Source organism: Pelecanus crispus, chromosome 6 (genome assembly GCF_030463565.1).
Source record: "Pelecanus crispus isolate bPelCri1 chromosome 6, bPelCri1.pri, whole genome shotgun sequence".
NCBI classification, from domain to species: Eukaryota; Metazoa; Chordata; class Aves; order Pelecaniformes; family Pelecanidae; genus Pelecanus; species Pelecanus crispus.
In genome coordinates, this window is record NC_134648.1 from 27,711,520 (window position 1) to 27,723,529 (window position 12,010).

The window sequence follows — 12,010 nt, forward strand, 5'->3', positions numbered from 1 at the left end:
GGTGTCAGAAAAAGGAGCAGGGAGAAAAAATGCCCAGGTTATTGGGGAGGTGGCAGTGAGAGGGGACGCATCTGAACCCAGATCTCACTGGAAGAGGTGCTGCTCCACAGCCTCCCTCTCCCCGCCTGATGCCAGGAAGCCGGGAGCTGCCGCGTTCATGCTGGAAACGCTCCGCTTATGTTAACATATGTACTTTATATACCTAGGGTAGCTAAAAGTGCTGCATTCAGATCCCCGAGGAGGCAACTGCTGTCTGGAGTCCAAGCGGATGGATTTATTCGGCTGTCCCCATGTGCTCTCTCCGTGTCTCATGGGCACTGGGCTGCAGCCCTGTCATGTCGCCCAGGAGATAGCGGCGCTGTGCTCCTTTGCTTTCATCCTCAGGGCAGCGATGCTGGAGGTCTTGCGGTCCGGCTCGCTGTTCAGCTCGTAGCCATTGAGGCCAGGGCTCATCCCGGCCGTGCCAAAGAGGCCACCCATGTGAGTCTGTCCCACGTGGCTACCGGGGCCGGAGACGCCGAGGAACTCGGAGACGCCACCGGCGGCGTGGGGGTGAGCATGGGGGGACATGCAGGAGGGCACTGTCTCGCAGGGGACAACACAGGCGGGCACGGGGGAGGCGGCGCCGTTGTTGCCGATCCAGGAAGGGTTCTGGATCTGGGGGTGGGAAAAGAAGCATCAGGGCTGCCCTGTGCAGCCGGCCGGCAGCACGCCTGAGAGGAGAGAGCACACCTGGCTCTGGCCCCTGCCGCCGCCCCGCAGGGAAGCCCTGTGCAGCGGGGTGCGGTATGCTGGCCCCTGCCAGCAGAGGCATCGGCAGCCCCCCCAGAGCCAGCAGGTCCCCTCCACAATCCGTATGCCAGCCCTGGGAGGGGCAGAGAATGCTGGAGACTAGCTCACAGGGGAGCGGGACTGTGCCCCTGCTCTGCCATATTGTCTCTCTGTTTGTCCGTTCCCCCCACCCTAGCTATTTCTCTTTTTACTTTTTCCACTGTGAGCACTTTCTGGAGCTCTCGGCACAGGAAACCTGGTGTCATCCGCAGTGTTTCTCCGGGCCTGCCTGCTATGGAGGGAACAGGCAGAAAGGGATGCTGCGAGACCACCAATCCATCCTCCTGCCCCAGCTCAGGGCGGCTTTGCCTAGGCAAGAGCCTTTTTGCACCAGATGGACGTGCCTGTTGGAGCTGAGCTGCCCGCAGCCCCCAGCACAGGCAGTTTCCCTGCCCCTCTCCCCAGCGGTGCTCATTGCCCATCGAGGAAGCATCGCCCACCCTGCCGCAGAGCAGAGCCCTGAGGGGCCACCTTGCACGGCCGTCTGGGCTCCTGCAGTGTCACGCATTAAATGATATTGCAGAAGAAGAGAGGGGGGCTCAGTATTTGCCAGCGGGTCTAAGTGTGCTGCGGCAGGGGCAACGGGCGTACAGGATGAAAGAGGGGAGGAGGTGGGCAGCTGGCTGGAGCAAGAGAGCAAAGGGCCCTTCATCCCACCACCCCGCTGCACTGCTCGCCCTTGGGCCCTCGCCGATCTCTTACCTCCTGCAAATTGCTTTTCATTTTTTTGATCTCTAGAGTTGGGAGAGGAGGGCAGTATGGAGGGAGGGAGAAGTGTAAGTTACAAAGAAGGGAGTGCTGAAAAGGCTGCTGAGAGCGTCCTCTGCTTGAAAAGCTGCTTTGGCATCTCTCAGCTGCTTCATAAGGGCTTCTTGTTCAGTTTGGGGGAGACGCCAAGCAAGAGAGAGGTCAAACGCTCTTGGCTTGGCTGAGGGGGAGCTTTGGTGCAGCGCTGGCTGGGGAGGTAGCTGACAGCTGGGGCGTCGGGAGGGAGGACTCCCAGCAGATTTGTGAGGACAAGTCGGGTTCAGACCATCATGCCTGCAAAACTGCACCCTCGAGCAAATTCTGGGTGGCAGGAAGAGGAGTCGGCAGGATGGAGGGAGTGCTTTGCGGGGGCACAGCCTAGCCCTTGAGCTAATGAGCGCACGTCCGCCCTGGCAGCGTCTGAAGGCAGTGTTGTGAAACAGGGGCCAGCCCACTGCTTAGGAGGCCACTGTGGTGACAGGTTTCCCAGGACGGGAGGTTGAGGAGGGAGGGAGCTGTGTCACCTGCCTCCTGGACCAGGGCAGGAATGGTCTTGACAGTCCCTGGGAGCAGCGCCAGCTACCCCAACAAAGCAGCTCCCACCCTTCCTTTGGAACAGAAACCCACGAGACCCTTGGGAAGCATCCCCAGACGTCACCGAGTGCGCTGCGGGTACCACAGCCCATCGCCGGGAGACGGCTGTGGGAATTTGCCAGGGGAAAAATGCTTTTGTCCAACCTCCTAAAGGAGCAGCATGGAAACCTAGGCATGGCAACAGAAAGCCTTCCTGGGAACCGCTGGTTTTAAAGCCTTAAATAGCCTTCAGGACCTTTTCCAAATCAGTGGGAAGTTAGTGGGCAGCAGCACACATGATGGGAGGACAGTGTAATAGGATGTGCTGAGCAGGGTGACCTGTGCCCAAAGGGTGGCTGCACTACATCACACAGGGCTGGGCTTGGTGCCTGCTTTAGAGATGGCTGCACCGGGCCAGGGCATGAGGGAGCTGGGCAGGACACCCAGATAAATAATTCCCGGCCCTTCAGTGTTTGGTAATATAACCCCAGCCCCGGCACTCTTGCAGCCTTGCCCGAGGGCAGGTGGATGAACCCGAGAAGCGAAGCATCACCTGGGGGGGGCTGGGAGCAGAGGCAGTGTATCCAGCAGGCATTGGGACAGATGGACCAGGGCAGGGGAATGTGCTCACCTGGGCGTAGTTCTCAGCACGAGTGAGCAGAGGCAGCTCGTAGGCAGTGGAGAAGTGGGTCCGGACCTGCTGCATCTGGCCAAACCGCTCCCGCTTGCGCCATTTTGCTCGCCGGTTCTGAAACCACACCTGGGGGAGAGGGCGACAGCGGGCCGTGAACGGGGGGGCTGGCGGTGGCTGGGAACCCAGCAGCCCCAGGGAGCCCGCTGGTACGCGGGGCTTTGCCTTTGCCAGGCGAGTGGTTGTGCGTGCTGTGAGGACAGGGCGCTGCTCTGCGCATGAGCCCCTGCAGGAACGGCAGTCCTGCCCCCCATCCCTGGGGGGCTGGGGCCAGCCGGCACCCCCAGACCGGGAGCACCCCAGGGCAAAAGGCGATGCCCAGCTTTTGGTGTCCTGCTTCTCTGGGGACATTCACAGCTTTTGCTTCCCGTGGCCTCGTTTGCCCTGGTTTAACCCATCTGCCTTGCGCTCCCAAATCAGCGTTACCCCGGCGCTGCCTGCAGCTCTCATGCTGTCAGCCAGTCTCAGATGAGAAGCGTGCTGCTACCAGAATGAAACCAGCAGCGCCGGGGCTTTCCCCAGGCCTGCTCCTGGCTATGGTGGTGCCATTGGCTGAGAGCTTGCATTCTCACTGAACTCTCAGTCTTGTTTTTGTTAACTGTCAAAAAACCCCCCAAAACCTAACACCCCTTCCCTTCTTAGATGCAGGAAAGGACAAGTGCCCTCTACAGACTTACATGTCCTTTGCTTTACACCGAGTTTTCTTTGCAGGGTTTGCAGCTCTGCTTCACAGTGCTGCTCAGATCCCTTCAAGGCAGAGGAAAGACCAAAACACTGTTTCTGCTCTTATTTTTACTGGCTTGACATCAGTGTGGATTATTGCACTACTGTCAGCACCATTGCTCCTGATTTGCATCAGCGTAAGAGAGATCAGAGCCCGGCCCAGTGTCTTCAAAGCCTCTTGAAGCTTGTGAGTCAGGGAAACACATCAATCAAGAGCCGCTTTGAAGGCACTGAGAGATGCAGGCGATCACCAGGGGCTGGGTTGTGCAGGTCACGCCAGTGCATGAAAGGAGCAGTCCAAGAGCTGCTCAGTTCTGCTTCGAGTTTTACACGGTGACTCGCGGCGGGGGGGGCCATTGCTAATGAACAGCTTGGCCCTGCCTGCGCCCGGCCGCAGGGCAGCTCCGCCGCTTCGCAGGCAGCGGGGGAAACCAGACGCCAGTTTCAGTTTTGCCAGCTCACATCTTGGGAGGACAGCAGGGCGAGCCAGGCACTCGGCACAGGGGAGGGCAGCAGGCCGGCTTTCAGGGGGCAGGGGAGCGGTGGCATTTGCAGTCTGCATCAGCGCAGCTAGAAGCTGCTACAGGGACAGACAGGCCCGAAGGTCTGTAGTTTTTGGTCTGAGCTGACCTTCTTGTGCCGGAAGAGTCGTTTCAGGCTCTCCTGCTTTAGTTTCCCCCTCCCCACCATGCAGGCAATCTCATGCTGGTCTCTCGCAGCTCCCCACTGTGGCCATGGTACGAGTGGGCAGCTGAGGGTCTGGCCATGTGCTGTGGTCTGCTTGGTGCGGGGAGCAGATGGTGCAGTGCCCGGGCATTTCCTCCCCACGTGGGCTGCGCATACAGCACCCTGCACCGCTGTCACGGCAATGCCACTGGCGTGGGCCATCCACAAGCCAGCCAGACTAATCACACCCAAAGCAGCAACCTGATATTAACCCTGCACCCCGATTCAAAAACCCTATGAGAATTTTCAGCGCGCGCAAAAAGCACCAGCAGAAAGGTCCTAACGTTATCCCAGCTGAGCACACGCTGCACATGAAGAGCGTCCTACTGGAGCAGGTTTGATGCCCGAGGCATCTGTCTGCTTTTCTTCTACCTCTTCTTGGCACAGCCGCTCCAGCCCAGCTGCAGGCCAGTCCCAGGGCTGGCCCAGATCATGCCGCTTTGATCTGCAGATTCAAAGTTAGCGGTGGTGACCTGGTTCCTCCTCGGGCGGAGGAGGCCCCGCTGTGCACAGAGGGGTGGAGAGCAGGTAGGGAGCAGAGCGCTGGCTGTGCGCAAGGCCAGGGCGAACATATGCCAGGCATATGCGGCCATTCTCCCGCCTGGCGAAGGCACCGGCCGGCCTGCCCACCAGCCCGGCTGCACACCTGCGCTGCCGTGCAGGGGAGCCCACCTGAGCGACCCACCCGGGGCGCCTGCCCAGGAGCTGGGCAGCCAAGCACAGGCTCCCACGGCAGTGCCCGGCTCTGCGGAGCGACCTCCAAAGCCATCAGTGCAGGGTTTGTGCGCTCGGCTTCCCAGAACCTGCCGGCGCCGCCGGGAGGTTTCCTGGGGCCAGCCGAGGCTGGGCAGGATCTCTGGCAAGGCTTTTCCTCTGCTGCTCCTCATTTACGCATTGAATTGAACTGGCACTGGCAGAGCAAAATAGTTTAAACTGGCAGTTCCCAAATTGCAATCCCCTGTGCAGACAGTGAACTGGGAAGCTGTGGACCATTGCGTTAGGCTGAAAGGAAGAGTGTCTTCAGCCCAAGCACTGGTGCCGAGGGCACTGAACTTGCTCCAAGGGCTGGCAGTGAGCCACTGCTCCAAAACACTTGCAACGAGGTTTGGACCACTTTTCAACGTTCTTCTTTCTCTTCTGGTCCAAGGCCTTTTAGGCTGTTTGGTATCTTGCAGTTGGGATTCTCCAGGCCTTTGCAGTGCTCCAGGGGAAACAGGGCAGGCAGGGCAATGTATAATGTGAAGAACAACTAATCCTAAGTACTTCCTGGCTTCCTCAATCTTAGAAGACACCTGCTTTTAAACAGCAAATCTAAAAACCAACAGAAGTCCATTTTCCTTCCATCGCCTGTCACCTTTAGTCAAGAGAGGCTGCTATGGGACAGAGATATGACAGTGGAGGTTGCAGCGGTCGGTGCAGTGTGTCCTCTGGGGTCAGGATGGGGTACTTCGTGCAGGGATAAGCAGCCGTTGTGGGCTGCGTCTCAGTGTTAACAATTAGAGTGGGAGTGTAGGGTAATGTCATGTATCTAACTCCTGCAGACAGTGCTTTGATAAGCCCTGATGTACCAAATCAGCCCTATAAAAATCTACAGAACAGAAAATGTTTCATGTCTCCATAAACATTCAGCCATATGCTGGTACCTAAATCCATATGCATACACAGCTGACGTGCTGCAGGGGGTGGAAAGGCCAGGAACGGCCTGAGACAAAGAAAGCAGGAGGCTCCTGCTCACTGTCTCGCGGCCGCCACCACCCTGGCACCCAGCCGCTGCTGCCGGCCTGCCCCTGCCACCGAGCCCCATGTGTCCCGCACAGGGTACGGGAGGATGGGCTGAGCCAGGACCTCACCCGGGCCCCTCTGGCCATGGCTGGATGGTTGCGGACTGCATCGCTGCATTCATCCTTCCTCCAAGTTAAAGAAAAAGGTGGTTTCCCCTCTCTCCTACCTGCCCCATCACAGCGATGGAGGGTGAGGCTGGCTTCTGCACGTGTGACGGTGAGCTGGTGGCAGCCACAGGGCTGGGTCCAGCCCGGCGCCCCACACCCTGCGCTTGAGCCCCCCTCGCTGCGTTGCTGCCTGGCAGCAGGCGAGAGCTGCTCACCACATTCAAGCCTCACGTGCTTCTGCTCTCTCCTGGCAGCCTCAAGGCACCCCTTCTGCCCGTCCCTGTCCCCCCAGCCCCACTGCCCTCCTCCCTCTGCTCAGCCTCTGCCTGTGTGTCTGTCTGTCTGTCTCCAGGACCCCATCCCTCTGCTACAGGCCAGGCTGTCTCCCCTCTTCCTGGAGATGGCCACCAGTCCTTTGCTTTCCAGCCTGCAAGAACAGAGCCAGAATTCATCCTTGAACACTGAAACTGGACACCATTTTATCAGTGGCCTGGAATGGGAAATTGGAGCCTGGGATGAGAGAATTGAATAACTTGAGCTTGTTTTCATTTCATGTTTAATTTCCTGCAGGCTTAGCTCAGTCTTTCCGCTCCTTCCACCAGCCTCCCAGGGTTTTATGGGGGAAAAGGGATCAAGATATATTACTTCTTGCTTTGCTTTGCTTTTTTTCTTTTCTTTTTTTTTCCAAGGCGGTGATTTTGCTACAGCGGAGTTTGACATTTCCCTCTCACTTTCATGCCCCCGCTGCATCACAGGGTCACCGCCGAAAACATTTCATTAACGGTCCCAGCAATCATAAGGCTGGCTCTGAGGGGGGCTGGCCGAGGGGTTATATTCCCTGGCTGCAAAGCCTCCTTCCAGCCCCATGTCCCTCTCCTCTGCCACAGGGCAGGCCAGGAGGCAGAGATAATCACAGCCCAAGAGAGATGAGCACCGGGGCTGGGCTGGTGTGGGCTTGGGGATGTGTATGGGTGTTTCTGCATGCAAGGGGAAGGAGCCATGTGTGAATACACATGTGTGTCTACCATATTTCTCTAGTGCCGCTGCCTCAGACATCTGCTGCAGCCCAGGGTGGGCTGGAAGAAGCTCAGGCAGTTGCTGGTACTGAGCAGGAGCTCTTTCTGGGGCTCTGCAGCCCCAGACATGGAAGAGGAGGAGAAAGGAATGGGATATGCACACTGTGTAGGACCTATATGAAAACAAGCACCCGCTGCACAGCCTTGCAGGTTTGTTTCTGAGCCCTAGCGGCCTCTTCCTGGCTGGGTGTCTCTGCCTCCGCGCAGGGCTTACGCACAGCTCCCACTTCAGAAAACAGGGACGTGCAGTAGCTTAATAGTACTTGGCAATGAGGGGCCAGGTCGTGGGAGGCAGGGAGGGAAAACGTTGCGTTGTATCGCAGGAGGAATTAGCTTTGACGCTGTCGGACACCAGCACTGACGGCTGGAAACCAAGGCAGGCAGAGAAATGGAGCAGGAGAGGGGCCAGGCTGTGGAATGCCACCGCTCCGCAGACAGCATGGCCTGCCCCGTGCCTGCTACTGGCATGAGCTCTTCTCCAGGCACCGAGATCTCTGGCAGCTATTTCACTAATGAAGTGTGAGCTTGGGAAAGGGATGGAAAAAAACAGAGCTGCCACTTGCCTGTCTGGGCTCCACATCTACTCCTGCCTGCAGCGCGGCAGCTGGTTGTGCTCCCCAGGGAGCCGAGCCCGGCCAGAGGGGATGACCTCCAGCCAAAAGCTGGCTCAGCTGTGGGAGGGAGCATCACACCTCAAACCTGCTGGGTGCCTTGCCTTCCTGCCGCTCTGCTTTGCTTAGTTCAGCCTTGCAGGATGAAATTATGCCAGGACACTTGCCATCCCTTAGAGGACCATATCATCCTTGGGAGAGGGACTGCTGAGCTCCCCTCAAAGCCCATGCAGTAGGTGTGTGCCCAGACACCCCACAGCAGCCAGGCCCCCTGCCAGCTTGGCAGAGGGCATCTGAGTACACAGCGGCTATTTGGCTTGCAGGAGGAAAGAAGTAAGGGGCTCGTGGCTTATTTGTGGTTTCCACCCTCTGCCTTGGCCCTGGTTGTGCCCTTGGTCCTTGCAGTTGGCGTTTGCTTCGCCATCGGTCTCCTGGGCTGCTGCCCCATGTCCATGCCCGTGCCCGCTCTTTGGCTATGAGCTGATGGACCTCAATGCTGCAGTGCTGGCATGGGGATGCCCCCGCAGAGCAGAGCTGCCCAGAGGGGTGGGAGGCCAAAGCCAAGCCTAAACAAGCTATAACACAACCCAGAGCTGGAGACAGGCGCTAGCGTGATTCACTAAGGCCCCAGCCCCGAAAACCTCCCGCGTGGGAAGCGCAGCCTTATGCCATCAGCAGAAGAGGCCTGTGCCACCCCAGGCTGCATCCCCATGCCTCCTGGGTACTGCCACCACTGTGCCAGGGCTGAGCAGCTCACTAGCTGGCAGCCCCCTGGGAACCCATGTGAAATACCCAGTACCTGGGGTGCCCCTGAGCCTGCCCAGCCAGCACCCATGGTTCTCAGCATGAGCCTGCTGGTTTTCACTTTCCAGCGATAGGGAGTCCGCATTTCTGCCAATGGCATGGCAGCCCTTCATCACGAGGTGGTGGCTGGGTGCCAGCCCGCAGCCCAAGGGACAGAGTCCTTCCCAGCAGGGCTGGGGGGAATGAGTGAAATGCAAGTGCTTACCCCTTTCACCCCAGGATAAGTGCTCGAGCAGCCAGGCCACTTAGACAAGTCCTTCAGCCGCTCTGTTACATGAGCCCTGTCGTCACCATCCGAAGCGAGGTGCGAGCTGGCGGTCGCAACAGGCAGCCCTTGGCTGCCCGTGGCAGCGGGCTGCTGGGACGCTTATCTCGGGGCAGAATGAAACCCCGAGGCTGAGCCCTTCCTCTGCCAGATATCCTCCTGGCTGCCTGGGGAGGTGCCTCTGCCTTCCAACACAGTGATATCCAGTGGTAAAGAGGGGAAAAAACTCCTGAGATCATGGGTCGTACATAATGAACTTGTGGATTGCATCTGCTTCGCCTGCCCTAGCTCTGCTAGCCAGCCCTGCATGCTAGCTGGGACGCGCTAGCTGCACACCCTGGCTCAGAGGTGAGCAGGAGGAGCTCGCCACCCTCCAGGACCTCACTCTCATTCCTGAGCACAAGGAATTTCATGCACTGTGCAGCTGGTAACCCGATGCTGCGCCTGGCCTCCCAGGAGACCCCATCAGCACCTGCGATGTGTTCCTAGGAAATCAACGGCTGTGTCCAGCAGCAGAAGCAAAGAGCTGATGTTTGTAGCGCTGCCTTCCTCTGCCCATCCCGCAGTGCTCAGAGCACTACACGTGGGACCAATGGGAATGGCACTGCTTTCTACTGAAATGCAGCCGTGTCTGGCCTGAAGAGAAACAGCTGTGGGGAAGAAGAGCACACCAGCCCTGCAAACCAATTTAGGCAAGTGGACAAGAAAAATCCTGTAGCTAGTTGAGACTGGAAGTAAATGTACAGAGAAGAATGGACTTATGCAAGGATGCTGGCCTGACTTCTTTGACTGTTTGCAACAACTGCTTGTAAAGGTTACGGCAGAGGGCAAGCCGGGCTGTCTGTGACCTGGGAGTCTTCCTGGTACAAGAGGATAATCAGATGCCTCCACATGCCAGCTATTCTTGATGCTAATGCAGGTTCTGGAGGTGATGAGCTGATAAATGCCTGCAGATGGAAGTCACAGGATTAGCCAGACTGGAGAATGAAAGCCTAAGTTTCAGCGGGACCTTTGATGGCCGTCAAGGTGTGAGCTGTGGATGTCCACTCCAAGTGATGGTGCTCCTTTTTGCAAATGCTTCTGAGCTCTGCTAGGCCTTTGGTTTAACCTTGACTCAGAGGAAAAAGCAGCATTCAGAGAATCACTCACTCCTTCAAGGTGGAGTTTGGCTCTGCTGGACCCCCAGATTAGTTCAGGGGAGCTAGTTCATGGGAGCTGGCACCTGTGTGGGTGGAGGTGGTAAGACTGCAGCACAGCTGTTTGACTCTCCTGCTCCTCTCAAGATGGTAGGAACGCCTTTTTGCTTCAGATCACCAGGCTTCGTGCAGTCTTAGCGCCTGCTTAGCCAAGCAGGCAGCAAGAGCTGTCTCTCCCGTATCACCTCATGCTCTCTGGTACTGAACATCCTGGTCACCTCCACATCCCCATCTTGCCAGAAAGAGCCCATAATTTGGGAAAGCTTGCTCCCATTCAGACTAATGAACCTGTGTCCCCTGCTGAGTCTCCTGAAGAAAGTAGTTTTTGTAATAGCTTTGTTCAGGGTGACGGTGAGGCTTACCTGCCTGCTGCCCAACTAGCTCAAGAACAAGAGGCCTCTCTGTGAACACTGCAGCTCAGGATGCCAGCCCAAATAAAGGAGCTGACACTAATGTCAGATATGGACGTACCTCCCCGTCCTGTCCCTGTGCCTCAGCGTACTGGAGAGGTGTGCCTGCCTGCGACACGGGCTCTGGGTAGGGCTTGGCTGCCTGCAGGCTGTGGTGGGGCTGCAGGTGACCTCAGGCACAGCAAGGGACAACAAATTTGCAGGGCTTATTTTTTCATTCCCCAGAGAGCAGGGGCTTGTTTGCACCTTGCCCACCCCTCACCCAGCGGCAGGGCATCCCCCATTACCTGTACGCGAGCCTCGGTGAGATCTGTCCTCATGGCTAGCTGCTCCCTGGCATAGACATCGGGGTAGTGGGTCTTCTGGAAGACCTTCTCCAGCTCCTCCAGCTGATAACTAGTGAAGGTGGTGCGGTTCCTCCGCTTTTTGCCCTTGTTGCTCTCCGAGTCGGCCTTGTCCATGGGGCTAGGGAGGTCTGTGCTGGCCCTGTCCTGGGGCACTTTCACCCCGGCCTCCTTCACGCTGAGGTAGCTGCTGTCCATTCCCGAAGGGTCAGAGCTTGGCTGCAAGTCGGCCTCTCCCAAACTGCTCTCCTTACCTATTTGGGTGGATAGGAGGGCAGGTTGGAACAGGGTGGGGAGAGAGAGAGAGAGAAGGAAACAGATGTAAATCTTTTGACCAATTAATCGGTTCAACCAATTAAAGCTAGCCATGGCAGCTGGGCAGCAGTCCCCAAATGCAGGCAGAGAGGCTGACACGACCCTAGGCAGAGGCGAGGCAGAGGGCTGCCCTGGGTGGGCACAGCAAAGCTGCTGGCCTTGGCCTCAGAGGGTGCTGGAGCTCAGCTCAGGGGTGGCATGGGTGCCTGGCTGGGCTGTATTCAAGGAAGGAGGTTGCTTTTATGCAAGGGGGACTGATCGCAGCCCACAGGTGCTGGCACAGCTGGGCAAGGGGAGGTTGGGGTGAGCTCTGCCTGCTCCTCCCGGTCCCCTTTCATGAGCCTGGCATGCTCATGTGCACGTACCCCAGCAAGACCATCCTTCACTCTCCCACCACCCACAGTGGGACTGAATCCCACAGAGCACTACATTCCTTGGTCCTGGCCACAGGAGACATCTCTGAGGACAGAGGGACCTAAACCCAGGGCCTCGGAGGATGGTCCCCAGTCACCAGCCCATCCCCTGCTGTATAACACATGGTAGAAAACCATGGGCACACAGCAGCCATGCATGGCACTCAGTGGGATCTGTTTTCTGCTCCTGCGTCCCCAGGCAATGGTGGTGTGTCAGCAGAGGTGTTCCTGACTGACACCTCACAGTCACCCCCACAGCCTTCTGCAAGGACTCGCACTGCTTTTGGCAAAGAGGCTATAAACGGCGCTTAGTGCCACAGAAGAGACTGGTGTGAAACACCTACGGAAACACTCCAGCCTGTGCGCAGGGCAGAGAGATGAGAGGATTCTGACAGC

The 12,010-nt window shown here is 57.8% G+C and overlaps 1 protein-coding gene across 1 annotated transcript in view; it reads right to left on the minus strand.

Moving 5' to 3' along the window:
- Positions 1 to 333: 333 nt before the first annotated feature.
- ALX4 (ALX homeobox 4) overlaps positions 334 to 12,010 on the minus strand; it is a 40,512-nt gene continuing 28,835 nt past the window's right edge. The window contains exons 2-4 of the mRNA XM_075713242.1: positions 10,830 to 11,140; positions 2,783 to 2,911; positions 334 to 657 (exon numbers count right to left, since the gene is read on the minus strand). Of these exons, the coding sequence (XP_075569357.1) occupies positions 334 to 657; positions 2,783 to 2,911; positions 10,830 to 11,140 (764 nt within the window). The remainder of the gene's footprint in view (positions 658 to 2,782; positions 2,912 to 10,829; positions 11,141 to 12,010) is intronic.